The sequence below is a fragment of the Hippoglossus stenolepis genome, chromosome 21 (assembly GCF_022539355.2).
Source record: "Hippoglossus stenolepis isolate QCI-W04-F060 chromosome 21, HSTE1.2, whole genome shotgun sequence".
Taxonomy (NCBI): domain Eukaryota; kingdom Metazoa; phylum Chordata; class Actinopteri; order Pleuronectiformes; family Pleuronectidae; genus Hippoglossus; species Hippoglossus stenolepis.
In genome coordinates this window covers 15,632,854-15,652,128 of record NC_061503.1, presented here as the reverse complement: position 1 = coordinate 15,652,128, position 19,275 = coordinate 15,632,854, and the positions used below count along the sequence as shown (strand labels likewise).

Here is a 19,275-nt window from a genome sequence, read left to right as displayed (position 1 = left end):
CTACAAAGCCTTGTTTAATTTATTGTATCAACAATTGTGCATGAAACCGCGGTTACAGTTGAACGAGGGCCCCAGTTAACAACTTTAATGAGACGCAGACATGTATTTTTCATTAGACGATAACAAAAGCACATTTAATTTGAAGCTTACCGAGCGTTTACTATTATGTCAAGATGACAAAACAAGGTAATTACCTCCTGGGGGACTTTTTGTATTCTCTTCACATTCTCATTAGCTCGGATTCGTTTCGCTTAGTGGTACAACTCTGCATGTTCGTATCAAACGGTCACTAGGGGGAGCCCTCTTTATACGCCAACCTCCGCACCAGCACAACAAAGACCTTGTTGTGGCAGAAATGATTTGACTTTAGGTCAGTGGGACTTTGCTCCCCGTCAGGCAAAGTATGACACCACACTTTGTGGCTCGGTGACAACACTGGATCGATGCATTGCAGAGAAACGGTTTCTCTACGTCAGAGTGTCAAAGTTTGGCCCAGTTTCCTCTGAGTGCAACAAGACACGCACGGCATGTTGTGGTGACCTCAGTGTGACAGCGCGTAGAGCTGCTCGGCGCTGTGCTCCAGCCGGTCCCTGTACTCCAGTTTGGAGTAGTTCCCCTCAGGGACCCCCTGTGTGCCGTAGAGAAGTCCCCAGCAGCAGCAGGCGATCACCGCGGTGCTGTCACTGTCGCCTGGACGGGAAGAGTATGAGAAGATAAATTAATGTTTACATTTTTTAGTAGGAATTGATCTTTTTAGATTCACTTAAAAGCGGCTAATCAATGTTTTTATATTAACAATGGATTTTATGACTGTGGTACAAGTGTGAATGCACTCAGACCGGATCTGATGACGCCAGACCACATTCGGAGGTGATCCGGGCCTCGTGTCCACATCCTTTTAGCAGAATGAACACAAATCTGTCCTGGGCCACATTTGAATGACCTCCTCCGCAGTTTCACTATGAATCGAACAAATATTTTCTCTTCTCGTTGATTTGTTTGTAACCACCGCCACAATATCAACACTACTGATAATCGTTACTCTGCACTCCTCCTGATTCATGGAGCGTTTCAGTGTCGTTCAGTGCAACACTTATCAGTTATTTCATTATTGTCACATGTGCCTGGAGCTTAGGTCCATTTTGTGCTCTCTGATTTATTCTCCAGCCCCAGAGCGACAGAAACATCAGTTAATACAACCACTAAACCACATTGGGATATTTTGGCTTCATTTCTAGACATTGGGAGGAAGTGGAGACGCGTCATCCATCTTAATTTACAATCTATGACTTCTAAGATATACTTCCCAGACATCCCATAATAGTAGACCAAAGAGACATTTTCTAGATTGAATCCCTGACCTCCATGGAAACCCGCTCTGCTCATCAGCTCCTCCCAGTCCGAGCCCGCGCCCAGCAGGGCATCGAGGGCGATCATCGGGGCGTCGTGGCCGCTGCGTCCCGCCCAGCCCGACAGGCTGAAGCTCTTGTAGGCCTCGTCCCTCTCAGCCGGGCCGTAGGACGAGGGCCAGATCACAGGGCCCACGCCGGTGGAGATGCCCCTAAAATCCAGGTACCTGTGGAACAGAGGGGAGAGGTTTTCCTCACATGCACACTTTCCTCCAGAAGAGAAGGAAGCAATGAGTCTTTGCCCAGTGCAGCAGCATGACGGACGGTTGACCCAAAAACACACTGCCTACAGCGACCCGGCTGTCGTCTGCGTCAAAGCAGAAAAACAAGGTCACGCTGCTGCACTCGAAACTGACCAGTGACATTTCAGCGTGAACTTCATGCCGTCACGTATTAACCTTGAGAATGAGAGAGGCTAATGGAAGCTGCTGATGCTGGAAACCCGGAGATGAATACAACATGACAACCTCATACCACTGCCACTTGTCACAGAAGTAGCTCCAGTCTCTCTCCGTCTCCTCCACGGCGAAGCCTCGACCCCGAACAAAGGTCAAGGCTATCGGACAGGCCTCGTTGAGCAGGCCCAGGCCCCACGTCGTGATTGGCCTGCGCTGGACGGCGTACGCGGTGAAAAGGGCCGACGCCACAGCTCCGAGGAATCCGGTGGGGTGAGGGTGGGTCATTCTCCCTGTCTCCATGGCAACCGCCACCAGCGACAACAGCTGGTCAGGCTTTGGATACCTGGCGAGGACAAAATACTAATATTTTATATATATTTAGCTGAAGTTCTTCTCTATAAACCTGATGAAGTCATCACTCAGCTGAGGAATGATGTGTCACTTACTTCATTTCATGCTTTAATTGACTTCACATTGTGCTTTGGCTGCTTCTAGTTCTTGTTATATATTTAATTTCTGCTTAGTAAGCAAAGAACGTACACTTACCCCACTGTTGTGTTTATTATTAAGTGCTTTGGATAAGAGCGGCTCAAATCACAGCTGTGATTCACACGTTTCACACGTCAGTGGAGCTGCTCTATCGTTTATCTATTTTATTAGTTTTATTAGTAATTTGTCAGATGCATGACTTTTGAAAAGGTCACCCTGGGAAAATGTGATAAACACTTTCCCCCCTCTTACATTTTACTGACTATAAAACTGAGAAAATAATCAATAATGGAAATAATCATTTGTTTTTTTCTGAGATAACACAGTGATACTTCTCGTTGGTTCCTCTGACCAGAGTGAGGAGGACATGTATTCACTCGTGTCTCTGAAATGTGGTGGGGGGGGTGGGGTCGGGAGTTATTTTGGACTCTGACCTTAACTTTGAAGGTCGTGTCAGTAACATGAGAAGAGCAAAAGAATTCCAAGTGTAAAGAGAAATTGTATATCGAGCTTCATATTTTAGATTTTTGATACCGCGGCTACATCCCCCGATCGCTAACTGCTCGAGATGGTGGCGTTTGTATCTGGGATGTTCTGGCTTCATTTCTGAATAGCAGGAGGAAGTGGAGACGTGTCGTTAATCTCTATTTACAGTCTATGGTCTCAGGGTTAGTCTATCTTTGGGTGTGGTGGGGGGGTGTAGACATTGATTCTAATGTAAATCACAGTGTAGAGTGTAGGCTATTTGTATGGAAAATGTCAATGCTGTTATTAGATTATTTCAAACATCAGGTATGTGACAAACAAAACCAAATTATCAATTGATAATGTTCAAAATCACTATTTTCGGATTTAATTTTCTTTATTGGTCCCACATCTTTAGTTATTGGCCAAAAAGCTGTTTCAGTACGACTCGGTGAATCAGTGCGATGCTCTTTACCTGCTCAGTGCTGTGAGGTCACTGACTCTTAATAATAACCAAACCCATGGAGGGCTCAGGCTAAAGACTGAACATTAAAACTGGAATGCATAAGGTCAAGACTAATATCAATAAGCAGAGTTATTATGTTTCTCTCTCAGGAAAGGGGGGGTGGTACCTCAGGCCAATGCACATGGACCTCATGGCTGCTCCACACCCCGTCCCCTCGGGGTTATAGGGAACTCTGAAGCCCTCCTCCTCCCCAGGTTTCAACAGCGACACTCCTGGAAGAGAAAGTAAGTCAGCTCTCGCACCATCAAGAGCATCATGAGAGTAACGATGGAGAAATGAAGAGCGTCCCTCACCCAGGATGCTGGAAGGCCCCGGTTTCCTCCCGTCCATGTCTTTCATCCCCTCCACGTATCGGGCAGCCACCTCGTGCAGGAGCGTCTCCCCCGTCTTCCCTGCGAGGGGGGGGGACATCGCAGAGTCAACGTGTCTGTGTTAACATTTTTCAAAGCGTGCAAAACATCTGTTATCAGGGCTGGTTGTTTGCCTTATCACAGTGAAGGTCAAATTTAATTCCTGCCTCCCTCTCCCACCACTTGAGCCATAATGGAGCAGCAAATCAAGCAAAGGCTGCGAATTAACCTTTAGTTTTGGGCTCTTGAGGAGGATGTGCGTGTGTACCCTGATGAGGCCTCATCACAACGACGCCAACTATCCAATCAACTCCATGTGACAAGGAAAGGAGCTACAGGAACCTTCGATGTGTTTAATTATAATCTCACCAGTGGCCAGTCCTTCAGCTGTCGCCAGATGCAGAACCGTGTCGTCGCTCACCGGCCAATCAGGGAGCTCCGCCTTGATGTTCCTCAGGCCTCCGAGCTCCTTCAGCTCCTGAAAGCACAGACATTTTGGGTGAAATGCACCTTTAGCGGCCACTTTCTCAGCAGCGTGGCGTTTCTCTCCCGGCTCCCGAGCTCTGACCTGGTGAATAGCTGGTCCAGACTCATTGTACTCCCACAGCTGGTTCCTGTAGCCAAGAGCATCGCCTACACCGCTCAGCAACATGGCGGCTTTATAGTGCTCCACTGTGGCACATCTGTCGGGGGAACAAGCACAGAAAGACTATTGGTATAAAAACAAAAACAAAACTAAATAATCCCTGAATTAGAAGATAAAAACCGCTGCTTATATTTACAGTGCATGAAAATGAAACGGCACTGAGGAGACACTTTTCTATTTACCAAGTTAATTTCTTTCTTACATAATTCAAATTATAGACACTTTGCACATTTCCATTTTGACAACTTTGCATGTCAAGAAATTGTTTTGCATGTAATGTTTCACTCATGCTAATAATAAAACTGTGAAAACTTCCGAGCTGCGTTGTAATGTATTTTCCTTCTTGAATTTTATAGGTGAACAGATTGTTGTGTTTTAAACTAGAGCCAAACTGATATTGGATTGTAAAAATCTTTTCTGTTCAGTAAATATAAGTTTTCACATTAGTAAACAATGACAATACTGATATGACTGTAAACGGCTCATATCTGCATTTTTATATATCGGTTTATTCAACTGAATCCAATTGCCTTCAGGGTTTTACTGCCACTTTACAGTGAGTATTGTTGCACTGAAGCAGATTATGATGTGAAGTATTGTGGATGAAGTCTCACACTGGAAACTCCATGTTGACAGAAACATGTTCAAACTTTGTGCATGCATCTTAAATATTAAATGTTAAATAATGAAACCTTACAATAAGAAGTAAGTCCTGTGTGTGAGGAAGTAACTTCAGCAGGTTGTACAAACACACAGATCTGTAAATAGTTCTATATGTTAGTGTCTGTTCTTATTCTCCAGAGAGTCAACATGTTAGACTGTGAGAAAAGTTCACAATGAATTCAAACGTGGATCAAACACATGAACAAGTGAAGTTAAACAAACTCTTTAACTCTGGTTTGATTTGATTCAAAGTTAAAAGTGTCACATGTCCCAGGAAACGGAGTCGGTCTCACCGGTCCATGGCAGCGCGCTGTTCCCAGGAATCAGGCTTCAGGAGGCGGTCACACGCGTCAGGAGACACCGGGGCTGCGGGGAGAGGTCTGTGTGTTTCTGCTCTGAGCTCCGTGTGTGTGGAGAGTTCGATGCCAGAGGCCTGGTCGCTGCTAACACTAAGCCCACTGTCCGCTGCTCCTCGCACCAGGACTCAGTGCAAACGAGCTATAAAAAGACGCAGCAGCAGCAGAGCAGAGATTCCACTCCACAAGATGGAGACACCACAGAGTCCAGAACAAAGGTTTGAAAGACAAATCCTCGACTCACTGAGCCGCAGAGTCACGTTTGGTTTAATCTGTCAGCTGATGTGGAAACATGCAAATTATTTGTGAAATAGCTGAATTATTAAAACTTAAGCTGCAGGAATGTTTCTACACTGGCTGAGCAGTAGAACGATTTCACTTATTATCACAATACTTATTTTACAGAAATATAAATATATAAGTTTCTATATATATTTGACTTTTGTTATATTGCTATAAATGATAACTATATTGTGATAATTATTGATATTACTTTATTGCCCAGTTTAATTCCAGTATACTAATATTCTCACAATGACAATGCTCTCATACTGATGTTCTGCATCTTCACATATAGCCTCAGGTTAGCATTTTACCTTGGCAACCTTCGGCTCATGAGAATGTGTTTTCATGTATTTGGATCCATGGATAACGACTATAAACAGCTTTAATGGATTCTGAAATCAAATGTACGTGTTTGGTTGTCGAGGCTATAGCAGAATAATGTATCTCATGCTGGGATGCTGCAGTTTTCCTGGTATTTTAACACCGGTGGTGAAGCCATTTGCTGTTTTTCTGCCACTGGTTTCCAGTGGTCGAGCCTTGTTACGGCTCGTTGCACCTGAATACAGATTCATTGGGTGAGAGGAGCTGAAAGCTGCTCACAGCCACACAGTGAAGTGATGATTCTCAGCGGGCTTGGCAGCGTTGGCATCACCAGGCTTCAGGCTGAGTGCCATTGTTTTTCACACACTAACGAAATAAAGTCTCCTCCATCCCTCCCTGTGTCTCATCCTCCTCCTCCTCCTCCTCTTCTCTTTTTCTTGGTCCTTCTGATCAGATGCTGAACTCTGTGTGACCCAACGGAGAAGCTGGAGAGGAGAGATGGTTAGCTTAGCTTAGCATAAAGACTGGAAACAAGGGGGAACTGTTAGCCTGGCTCAGTCCAAAGGTTTAAGAGAAATCTGTCGACCAGCAATTTCATTAATTGTCTCCACTAAGGTTTGTTTGCTTGTTGTTTTTGCAGGATTATGCAAAAACTACTTGACCGATTCCCATTATATTATGTGGAGGAGTGGTGCATGACCCAAGGAAGAAGTCATTAAATTCCAGTGCAGATCCAGGAATTTCATTTTTACTTTCTTCAACATCGAGAGGACGTTTTTTGGGACATTTTCTTTGATTTCTCAGAGAGTAGTTTGTGGATCTTGACATGTTCAAGATTCAAGATTCAAGATTCAAGATTCAAGAGTTTATTATAAATTATACACAGATTCAGAGCCAGGAGTTTATTAGCGGGTGTACAAGGGATTTGGCCTCGTTCGCTGAACCTCACGTGTGAAACCACTCAGGAGCCACATTTTCCTGGAATTGTTTACCTAGGTTGAAAAAACCTTGTGGAGGAAATCCATGGTGTAAATTATAGAATCTCCCTGATGCGTCAGTTGCTTTAAAATAAGCCCTTATGAATAAAAATGACATAAACCTGCTCAACCCACAAGCACTGACTTTTTTTTTATTATCTGAGAACTTCATCTCAGATTTCACAGAGCAGTTTGTCTGCTGCACAGACCGGCAGCAGTGATGAGGTGCTGATGGGTAGTGTTGATGTGAGTATGAACACCATCGTACCACCAGAGGACTCGGCTCCGAGCTGCAGTGTCAGCAAGCATCCGTCCTGCGAACATGTCTCCGAGCGAGAGGCGGCTGCTCTGTATCTGACCCAGTTCTCTGACGCAAAGGTGGAGGGTAAAAAAGTGAAAAGAGAGTTCCCCTCTGGGATCAATAAAGAGTTACATCACATTAAAATCAACTTTCAGCTTCCAAATCGTCCAGCTTTAGATGTGGATCAGGTTTGTGAACGCCTGGGATCTGCTCATCCATCTCCCGGGCTCTGGAGTGTGTCCCTCCACAGGGTGGCATGGTTTCACCACAGCACACAAACAGCTGGTGGATCCCGATGCCAGACAGTGATTCCCCATGGCCCATGCACTCGGTCAATCTTTGCTACCGGATGATTATCATCAAAGGGGAAGTGCAGATTGTGTGGGGGGGAGCTGAGGTATCAGGAGAGAGGCGGCCTGGAGCCTATTTGTCACATGAGTTGTCAGGGGCCATAAAGGCCGCCGGTGAGCAGAGCCGCAGAGGGGCCCGGTGGTGACATAAAAACAAATGGCCCAGGTTCAGATGAGCCTGGGTGGTCTGCGGTGGAGCCTCCAGTTTGATTGTTGCAGCTCAGGGATCTGCTGTGAGGCTGTGAGCATGTGTGTTTCAGTACGAGTGTTCCTCAGAGGAGACACTGCATCAGTCACACTGATGTCACAGCGAGGCCAATGAGTAACAACCTCTCTGTCCAGGTTAGTTCAAATGGCTCAGAGGGAAAAAACAATATCAATAATGATCACAATATAACTTTAGTCCAATATATATATATATATATATATGTCGGTATGTTGCTTATGCATTGTGCAAAGGCATCATTGATCTGCCTCAGATTAGTGAACTGTTTTTCTGTTTATCAAGTCTCTGCTAATCAAGAAGAATTAAATCGACAACTTTCATTCAGGAGAGACATTTATCGCCACAATTATCAACATCAACCGACATGAGACTTTTTTATATTGATATCATTTTTCTCATTTGGTCAATAACATAGCTGCTGCTTCTTGCCTGGAGTCAGAGGCTGATACGACTCTTTGGTCTGTTCTGCAGTCAGCAGCTGGCTACATTCACTTTATGAACTCCACAAGCAAAAGTATTGTTTTCTCCTCGTCTGAAATATTTCCCCAAATCCAATCTAAATATTCTTTTGACTTTTGATAAAGAACATTTTTTCTGCACAGATGTCTGATGAAAGACGGCTGCATTTCTAATCAGTTGTCCTGATTTGAATATCTAAGTTTATATTGTTCGACTGAGAAGATTCTTGGTCCAACGTGCGTGTGAACAGTGCGTGTGAACAGTGCGTGTGAACAGTGCGTGTGAACAGTGCATGTGAACAGCCAAATCAAAAAACACGAGGTAGAATAGAAACATCTCAGGATGAAACCATGTGGAAGGGAGAAGAAAACACATCCTTGTCACTTAAGAGCGAAACTTTGGGTCGAACCTTGAGGACAGATGACTTGATCAAAGACTCTGGATAATTTCTAGATTATTATTATTTCTTACCAATGAATAATCACTTCATCTACTTTAGGAATAATCACTTAATACATCATAATTGTCAGATAATTGCCAACTAGCTGTAGCCACAGTAGCAAATTAAATCAATTCAAGAAGACCGACCACTTTATCATGTTTTATGAAATTTCCATTCAGTCTGACGTCTTAATTATTTGTGCAGGTCTGTGCTGATTATTATTTTTATTGGTTTATTAAAGTCAAAGACATGATGCGCAGAATATAAAGCATCCTAATCTAATGCATTCCAATTCTTTAAGGTTTCTCATACACAAGAAGCTGAAGAAATCAATAAATCGCAAATTTCCTGTGAACTTTTGTGTGAGTTGTAACCTTCTGTGTGTCGTTCTGAGTGAATGTGAGTGGATTTCAACCCAAACGACACATTAGAGCCACACTCACACTTTGACAAAAGACTATTAGCCTAAAGCCTGCATGAATTATGAATGCATCCCTTTGGAGACAGCTGGAAACAGGACAATGAAGAATCCCATTATACTGTTGCACTGCAGCCACACCAAACGCCATCAGAGATAACCCCCCCACACTCACCACTGCTAATTATCAAGCCAGAGACATTTCTCCTCATGTGATTATAATGTTTTATAAATTGCCCCCTTTGGCTCCACGGAGCTCCAGTGAGCAGCGCAGCCTCTGGGCGCTGGGCTGAGTCCTGCTGGGCGACAGGCAGAAGGTACAGTAAGCTTGAGTAAGCTTGACAAACCCGCTCCCAGGTTGCCTCTCGGGCGTGAGGGCTGGAGTGGGAGAGTATCACATGGGTGTCGGGGTGATGTGTTGGCAGCCTCCACCGCCTGAGAGCAGCATGGGCAGCGCAGCTTGTCGAGCACCACCACCCCCACCCCCACCCCCAATCGACACGCTGTCGTTACTACAGGTCTGTTTTTAATCCGTTTATCAATGTGGAGGCGTTTGGAAAATATTGTGACATTCGATGTCTCAGTCTTTCTCCTGAAGACGTAACAGATGGAGCTGGATGGATGAGGTGGTCGAAAATTATATCAAGATATGAACACAGAAATAAGAAAAGTTATTTATCAAGATAAATGTCACATTATGGTTTCTGTGAAGTTTAAAATCAGATTTTTGCTTCTGAGTGAAGGTTCTGGTTTTGAATTCTTCTTTATGGGCAGTGAACGACAAACACATGTGCTTTCACAATTTATAAACAGTATATCGATATATTGAACCTTTATTATATCGCTATTGATGAAAATTGTATTGCTATAAATATTTATTTTGTTTTATTGCCCAGCTTTAGCTCAAAATAGACTTAATATGTACAGTTAGTATTTTATCTTTCACTTGAGCCAAAATGATTCATTGATTAACTAATTGTTGAATATTGGCAAATGTTTTCACATCTGATTTATTGTTTTTGATGATGGTTACCTCCGCAAAGTGGCTTCTGTTTGTTGGTTGGTTTGTTTTTAAGCAAGGAAGGAGGCAGAAAAACAAAACATTTGAAAACATTACACATCACAAACTGGAAATTTATATTTGATCATATAATTAATCACAAGTATTCACATGTATATTTGGCCTTTTACTCTGAAAGGTCATGAGGATGATTAATCGACTGCGGCTAGTTTTATTTTCCATTTAATCGATTGGCTGATGAACTGCTGCATTATTCAATTTTGTTCAATTTTGTTCAATTTTGTTCTATTTGGTCGTCAGTGCGATTGATATTGATGCTGCCACATCTTAATCATCTGATAATTTGTTGCAGCCCTAGTTTGGTGGAAAACATTCTGGTATATATGCAAAGCAAGTTTATTTATTATAGCACATTTCAATAAGAAGGTAATTCAAAGTAATTTACATAAAATATAAAGGGTGTTAAAGAAAAGTGTAAAAGCAACACAAGACAAAACAACAACAAAGCTTTTGAAAAGAAATAATACTGAGTAAGACTGAAAGTAACAGTGCATAAATCCATTATCTCCATTGTGAGGATGATAATGATTATTTATGATCCCCCGAATATGATCGCTCCTGTACTGTAAGACAGTAGAAGAGGAGATGAAACCTCCTCCTCTCTTCCTCCCCCCCCTGTGTAGACCTGCTCTTTCCAGAAACCTCTTCAGCGTTGACTCCGGGTCCCACGTCAGACGGGGAAATGTTCTGTTGGTCGGGGGAGGAGCTGACGAGTCTCCATCTTCGGAACGACCGTCATCATCCCCTCAACGCTCCAACTCCCAACCTCCTCACCCAGCAGCCCCATGCACGTACCCTCACCCCCACCTCAACTGTGGCGGGCCATGATACCCGACTGCTATTACAAGTTCCCGTGTTGCCTAGCAACTGGCTGGCGGATTACCATTGGAAGCTGTACATGGTGGAGAGTTAACACTGTTTATGGGGGTGTCGGCTTGTGTGTGTGTATATGTGTATACGTGCATGTGTGTGCATGCATTAGAGGCAAGTGGTGTCTGAGAGAGTGAGTGACGTACGTGTGTGTGTGTGTGCATATGTGATTCCACAATGACTGACACCAGCGTGTGTTAATGTGTCACCAGTGTCATCTTCCTCCAACAGTTTCCAGGCAATAAACTCTAAACTCGGCCTCACAGTGGTGATTAGAACAAATTAGATCACCAGCTGTATTGTGTTGAACAAAGAGGTTGTCAGCTGTTTATCTCATAATCATTGACATAAAGGGGACGGACGAAGTAAAAAGTATGAAAGAGCACTTGTCAGTATAATTCAACACAAACTACACCCTCTGAAATGATTCTATGGACGTCTGAGCAGGAATGTTTGGTTTCCTGCAGGTCTGTCGTTAAGTTTTCCTGCATCTAATCAACTGACACCTGAGAGTTAAAGTAGGAGGACTTCGCGTCGGTCTGAGAGGTTCGGAGCTCTGAGCTGGAAGCGTAATTGCACGACACGGCGATGAAAGGTCACACTTGAAGCTTCATGTTCCAGACATCCCCTCGTCTTGTTTCTTCGTCTGTCAGACCCGATTCATTTGATTTTGAAGAGACGTTATCGCTCGGGCCAGAAAAACCCAGACGGGGTCGTGCTTTTTTCCTTTATCTTCTTCTCCCGTCCTGTCTTTTCTCGCCGTTATATTAGCCGCTGAAATTGTTGTTTAACGCTTAACAGCCGGTTAATAATAGATGAAGCTGAGGTGTAAATGGAAGCCAGTGCTTATTGTGCAATTTGTACGGTAAGCTGCAGATTTATGGTTTGCAAAAGTTGTTTGTAAGGACTATATATTATTTGGAGATATGAGATAAACCCACCACAGTTACATCTAATACATCACAGGCCTGTGTTTGCTTGACAAACACGCAGCACTCAAGATATTTTTTCCAATAAATCCTGAATCCCAGAGGAGTTCTAACAGCGCAGTGCGAGGAGGAGGTGTCCCTGGTACCTAAAGTCAATATCTCAACAGAACGGGAAGAACCTCGGTCTCCTCAGTGATGCTTTTTCTAGACGATTTCATTTTTTTTTTTTTAAAGCCTCTAAAATTCCAATATTCAGTCGTTCCAACATTGTGGGAGATAAAAAAGAGACAGTTTGATTTCTGTGAAATGATCATAAGTAGTAAAGTGTCCGTTCTCAACCTGCCTGTTTGGAATGGGCTGTTTTTTTTACCTGTGGTGCTGCTGGTTCTCTGTGACTTGCAGTAGTTGAGCTGCGGTTAATAAAGAGCTGCTGCTGGTTTCTTCCTTCAAAGTTCTGTGAAGCTCGACTCATTACGCAGAACCCCGAACAGGACAATCGCTTATTGTTGCCGTTGTCGAGAGCTTATGCAAGTTGTATATTGATATTGTGTTTTTTAATGTGGCGTGTGACCAAATAGCACCAGATTCGACACTGCACTTCATTGAGCCCTTGAAAATGTAGTGTGAAGCCGATCAGATTTCTGGTTCTTGAGATATGTGAGGCACATACAGACTGAGATTTCTGGAGTAATTTCACAGATTCATGCCGTTACAATTCTAAACCTACGTGTAGAAAACTTTGCGTTCATCCTACCTGGTTTATCTGCAATGAAGCCGTTGTGTCCTTGAGCAACAGGAACTTTCAACTCTGCTCTTCCTTGGGTCCTTAGTAACACGCATGCGAGTGTGAAGCCGATAAGATGAACGGTTCTGGAGATACACGAGCCACAGACAGACGGACATTAGTGGAATTAGTAGGTAGAAAACTGTCGTCTTTTCTTCTTCTTCTTCTCATCCCTCTGTTCCTTGTATTTTTCTCCCCTGTGTTTCCCATTTTCTTTCTCTTGCTCAGATTCATAATTCATTAACACTGCACTTTCAGACACTTCAGCCGACTTGCTGATTACGGCCCCGAGCGCATGTCATGTAATAAAAGCAGCCGAGTAATTATGAAAAATACAACATCTTGTGTCGCAGCAGCATTTGCTTAATGTTTATTAATCTGGTTTTATTTGATTAGGGCCTAGTTTTAATGCGTGTTACACAGTCTGTCACCGTCTTATGTTTCCATAAGAAGTTCCTCTCATCAGATGTCGTCCTCTTATCAGGGCTTCAAACAGAAATCTATCAAACCCATCAAAGTCCCCACATATACATGAACTCTGGCGTTGATATTTTACAGTATAGAGATAAAAAGAAATTGCAGGTTTGTGGATGGCACTGAGAGTTATTGTTTGAAATGATCGAGTTTAACCTGCAGCCTTTACAGCCGCTTGCAAACGTGATTTAAAATCAGATACTGTCATGTATGTGGTTAGAGATTAAAACGTTATAAAAGCTTGTGAATGTCCATGAACATTTAATTTCAAGGTTTGAATTTACCCGTTTCCTGCAGCCTCTGTGTTTGACGTCGCCACTTTTTGCACAAAACCTTCAGTGAAACACTCATTTTTCTTACTTAGTCAAAGACTCCTGTACTGTATAATCTTTTTATGGAAATCTGTGTAGAAGTCCTCAGTTCAAATGCCCTTTCAAGCCGTTTCGCGTATCAATGCACTTTAAATAGAATTCAATTTTGAATGTGGCCGGCTGCACATCACCTGCGGCTGCATGTATGCACTTCAGAGAGAGAGATGAAAAAAGAAAGCAAGTCGATGCCCTGCGCCTGTTTCTAACTTTTCAGCAGTTTACACTTTTGCTCAGATTTAACAGCTTGTCAGGTTGAATTATGTGACTGAAGGCAAACATGAGGTTTAAACCATGCCAGACTTTTAAAACTCCTGCACGGATGATGGAATCAAACACATACTTTGGTATCTGTTCACTGGGTCTAACCCTCTTGTGTTGTGTTCCTTTAAAATTAGTCTGACCCCTTCTCTGAGCTTTAATATGAGTTGCGGGCAGTTCTTCCCTCCTCGGATCGTTTCACCTAAATTATTAAAGGGCGGGGAGATAAAAGAGTTTCAGTGATTCACAAGAAAAGTTTTGAGGATAAGGTGATTCTTTCATATTGCGTGAAACAGGAATCACACGTTAATTAGTCTGATTCGATCACCACACCTGTATTAGTGCTAGAAATTCCCAAAGTGACCGAGAATGTCGGGGACAAGTCAAAAAACCTGATTTAAAAAACTGTATCATACACATAGTTATAGAGATAATTTGGTAGACGACATTTTGAAGAATCTACTGGAGTCATTTGTGGGAGGTGAGAAGCCGTTTCCAGGCAGAGTAATGACATTAATCTTAAATAACTGCCACTCCTCGTTAATTTCCTCATTTACTTCCACGAGCCGGCGCAACCTGCGATGTTATTTTCCTCTTTTCTGATGTTCCTGCTTTTCCCACAAACCTAATGTTACCTGCCACAGCCCGCAGGCTCGTGTTTATTGCTCATGTCACATATAGATTTTTTGCAATATCACATTTGATCTAATAAGTCCTCAAATAGTGGGAGGCTTTCTTATCCTGCGACTGAGGCTTTCCCGTACGTGATTGTAACTGTCTGCTCTGTTCCCCTGCACAGATTCTGTTGACACTACCACACACACTTCATACACAAATACCACACACATTCACATCCCTTTAACAAGACAAAGTGCACACACACACACACAGACACACAAACGTGCATGTTGTGGGGACGTGCACGATAGGCTGCAGTGTTCGTACGCTGTATCTGCTTGCGTCACATGTTTTCTGCCCTCCGTGACTGTTCCAGCAGCTCGTCTCCGTATGGCGTCCAAGGCCGCTTGCTAATGACGCCGCCATCATACGTCTTCTCTAACTGTCTGTCTGTCAACACACAACATGTTGTTCTTGTGAAAAACCGAAGCTTTGAATGAAACAGCGTGAAGGTGTGTGTTTTCATGTTCGTTCTGTTCCTTCCATCAGACCCGTTTGCACCTGCGTGAGTGGACGTCTCACCACGTGTCCCTTTGACGGAGACTCGTTGTCTCTTCATGTAAAGCTCCATAGGGGATGAGCTGGAATAATGGGTAGGGAAGGGGGGGGGGGTAGCAGCACCCAGGATGATTTGCAGTGAGTAAAGTTACATCCTATACGAAGCTCATTTAGATGTTCAGTTCAGAGGAGCGTACGCTTGAGGCTAAATCATCGTGCCGCCTCCATTTATTGTTTCTCACTCCCGACTTGACTTATGAAGAAATACAAAGAGAAAGAGTCATATCCCTCTGCCCCTGGTGTGTGCTTCCTCTGGATCTTTATGGACTCTCCAGTCCGCGTATGAATGGAGCGAACCCAGCGGAGCCGTTCCTCAGGTTGTCTGGACTTCGGTGTGTGAGTTGTGTTTATTCTTAATTTTAGCACGCGTTGACTGGATTGTAAAAAGAGATAAAACATAACAAGGCTTGGTTGGATTGTGTTATTCACCCTAAAGTATTATGTGATATATTCTATTATTGATTATTTGCTTGTTTTTATCGACCGTAGTGTCATGGGTTTGTTGTACAGTTAGTTTGGATGGTTTGTATAGTGCACATGATTTATCCATAGATAATTGTAATTATATAAGATTGGTCATTTTATTATATTCCGTGTTGCCTTGTAGAAAGTGGCTATAAGGAAAACAGATGAAAATTAGCGTAAACAGCTAACTCCGGCTCCTTTTCAGTAGTTTACCCGTTGATTCATAAGCACTGTCCCTTTCAAAGAGACAACCTTTCTTCTCTATCAACAATATTTCTGAGTAAGTCCATTTTGTGAGCGACAAAATGAATAAACACAGCAGGTCCCCAGTTATTATTAGTCTGATGGTTCATGATATCTGTTTTTGTGCCAGTGACAGCTGTGGCCGGAGGCATTTTGTTTTTCGAGCTAACCGTCTGTCCCCTTCTCATAAACGTGATATCTCGGAAACGCCCGGAGCAAATGTCCACCACGATTCGCGGAGGAGCTGATTAGACTTTGATGATCAAAGGCCAAAGGTTAAAGTCACTGGGAAACCTAATGTCTGTCAGAATGGTCTCGTGAGCGTGAAAATATCCGGAACAACTGTCGTAGAATTTCTATGATCTAATCTGGAAAGAAATTTCACATGGACTAACTGATTAGGATTTGTGGTGAAAGGTCAAAGGTCACTGTGATCAAGAATTCATAAACTGAATTAAAATTTTAACAAAAATGTCAACTAGGAGAAAATATGATGTTATGACAATTCATATCCCAAAGGTCAAAGGTCAACTTCACTGACCCACCCTTTTTCAACTGCTTTATTATACGTCCACCAGGGAGCTTATGTCTCCATGTGTTGGTTGGTTGGTTGGTTTGTAAGCGAGATCATCGAAAAACAACTAAACCGATTATCACAGAACCTGGAAGGAAGTGGAACGAGTCCGAGTGGAACCCATTCAATGTTGGTGTGGATCCGGATCAGGTGGTGGCTCCAGGAGTTTGTTCTCACTTCCTTAAACATTGCAAGATATGACGTTTTTTCCACTTTCTCATCCAGGAATAATTCATGGATATTGATTTAAAAAAGGTTTCTGCAGCATGATTGTATTTTTAGGATGTACGTGCTCTACTGAGTGTCAATCTAGTTCTACAAGCTTCCTCTTCTCACATCCTCTCGCTTGGCATCTAAACAGCTGATTTATTTCTGATTTCAAAGTTGCTTTCAGCCTCTGGTTTTTCATTCGGAAAAAATAAACATGCTCTTAGATTTTCCTTCACACACATTTATAGGCCAGCAAATCATGCAATGCATCAGCATAGCTCATCTCAATGACCTTGTTCTTTCCCGGCTTTATTAACATTGGTTTTGGGGGATGAGATCAGAAGTGGACACCAGTTAAATTCAGTGATTTGGTCGGACGACATGTGCAGGTGGTCCGCGCCGCTTAAGGCCACATTCTTTGAGCAGCGTTTCCGCAAAATGCGTCCTGAAGGTCCACCTGCTCAACTGGCATCCTGTGCGTAAGAGGAAGTGCTATATTCATTCACATTCTCACAACGCATAAGCTGGATTTGTCTGTGACGTCTGAGAATTTTGAAAAGCCAACAGAGATATAATACGAGTGTGTCGGGGCCCATGCGTCGCAGAGGAACAAGAGAAGCTTGTTCACGGCGACCTTGTGATTACACAGCTGAAAGGAGAGGAAACCTTGAGTTCTCAAATCTTTTCTTCTGTTCTGCTCAACTCTGTTTAATATTTTCTCATTATCAGAGGAGATGCAGTTGCCAGTTTGTCCCCTGTATGGAAATGTTCAATGTGTGTCGGCCATGTGAAAAGAGTGTGTCTATACATGTCTTCTTTATTATACATATACCTCCACCAAGGACGTTTCATCTGCTCCAAACCAAGAAACTTGGTGGAAGGACGAGGTATGTGTCAGGAAAGAGCCTGTTCAATGTTTTGTTCTTATTCTTTGACGTTGCGAGATGACTGGGTGTTTATCAGCATTGTTCTCGTTTTCTCAAAGAATAATTTATGGATCTTGATGAAAAAAAAATCTGGCATGTTTTGGAGACTAATTATGAGTTAGTGAAAATCAGGATCTAGTGAATTTAAATGTGGTTTCTCAAGGGGAAGGGGTTTAAGAAAAGAAATACTGTAGGTTTTGAATCAACATTTAAAAGCTGCAATAACTAAAGTATAAAATTTGAGATTTGCAGCCACAGAAACTAGTTTGAAAGTTTTAATCCAAATTATGCAAAAGATACAGTATCTAGTTTACTATTTGCAGAACGCGTTTGTAAACAGCATTGCTCATTTGGTTCTGTTGCTTCGTACAGTTTTGTGTGACAACCCTGAATAATGGATGTTATTGCATCACTGTCTCGCTGCTCCTTGTCGTTCTGCACGGGTTTCATTGCCTGCATCGTTGTTTTTTAAGAACATTTTACGGAAGAGATTGTGATTGAAAATGATCCTGACACACTGACAGAAATAGAAATATTGATAATGTGTCACTGCCTTAATATATGAATATATATGCAGGGTCCTTAACCCACATATACAAGTACAATTAATTAAACTGAATATAAAATCATCTGACATATTTCAGTTCATTCAATTCAAGTCAATTTCTTTTTTCGTTCCTGACAGTTTGTTCCTCTGTGTATAACAAGGGGCGACTGGGTGACTGATGTCATTGGTTCTTCTCTGAGCCGTTGTGGACATTGTGGTCAGCTGTTTTCGCTGAAGCACCGGCACCCATCCCCGACATAATTGGTGTTGAGCAAGCATGTAACGGCTATGCATTTATAATGAGGAGATTTTCAGTTCTCATAAACAGGAGGCAGCAGAGTCGCGATATGAGCAGGAACATAAAAGGTGATACGAGGATTGAAGAGTCTTTGGACAGAGCTGGCAGAGTGGTGACTCTAAATTGCAGTGTGTGTGTGTGTGTGTGTGTGTGTGTGTGTGTGTGTGTGTGTGTGTGTGTGTGTGTGTGTGTGTGTGTGTGTACATGAAGGAGTGGGAGAGTCATCCTTCTCTGGAGGCATGGTGCATTATATTCCCGTGTTAATGCATTCATGCATGTCTGTGCCATGGCATCAATTTAATGGAACCAGAACATACATGAGGGTGTGAGTGTGTATGTGCACATGCGTGTGACAGAGAGAGAGGGAGAGAGAAGTGGAGAGGAGGCTTGAGATAAGGGAGGGTAAAGATATGAAGAACCACACAGAACAAAGACGTCAAGCAATTTTTGAAGATAACACAAAAAAAGCAGCAGCGAGTCTATTCAAAGAGCCTGAGCCGTGTGACAGTTTTCTTCTTCGTCTTTGATGGACACGGTTTCAGAGAGTGTGGACTTGAAATTGAAAGAGAGAAACAAAAAAAAGACGAGGGACAAGTCACGTAACAAGAGACAGAGAGACAGCGAGAACGCCAATTTTGTCCTTTCAATAGACGCAAGGGGGGGAAATAGCATGTTTCCCCTTGTCTATCACTGACTCAGGAATCATTAGCCTAATTATATGGAGACTGAAGTTAGACTGAAGAGATTGTGTGTGTGTGTGTGTGTGTGTGTGTGTGTGTGTGTGTGTGTGTGTGTGTGTGTGTGTGTGTGTGTGTGTGTGTGTGTGTGTGTGTGTGTGTATGAGTGTGTGTTTGTGTGAGTGAGTGAGAGAGAGAGATAGAGACAGTTGCACAGAGTAACACAATGTTTAAACCCAGTGTTTGAGTTT

General features: G+C 42.9%; 1 protein-coding gene across 1 annotated transcript; it reads right to left on the bottom strand.

Moving 5' to 3' along the window:
• Position 1: 1 nt before the first annotated feature.
• Positions 2-5,451, bottom strand: adprh (ADP-ribosylarginine hydrolase). Its single transcript, XM_035145661.2, has 8 exons — positions 5,240-5,451; positions 4,206-4,320; positions 4,007-4,115; positions 3,581-3,679; positions 3,394-3,499; positions 1,884-2,150; positions 1,362-1,576; positions 2-690 (listed from the first exon to the last, which is right to left on the bottom strand). Exons 1-8 carry the CDS (start codon positions 5,245-5,247, stop codon positions 542-544), a joined length of 1,068 nt encoding a protein of 355 aa, XP_035001552.1. The 5' UTR covers positions 5,248-5,451; the 3' UTR covers positions 2-541.
• Positions 5,452-19,275: the final 13,824 nt, after the last annotated feature.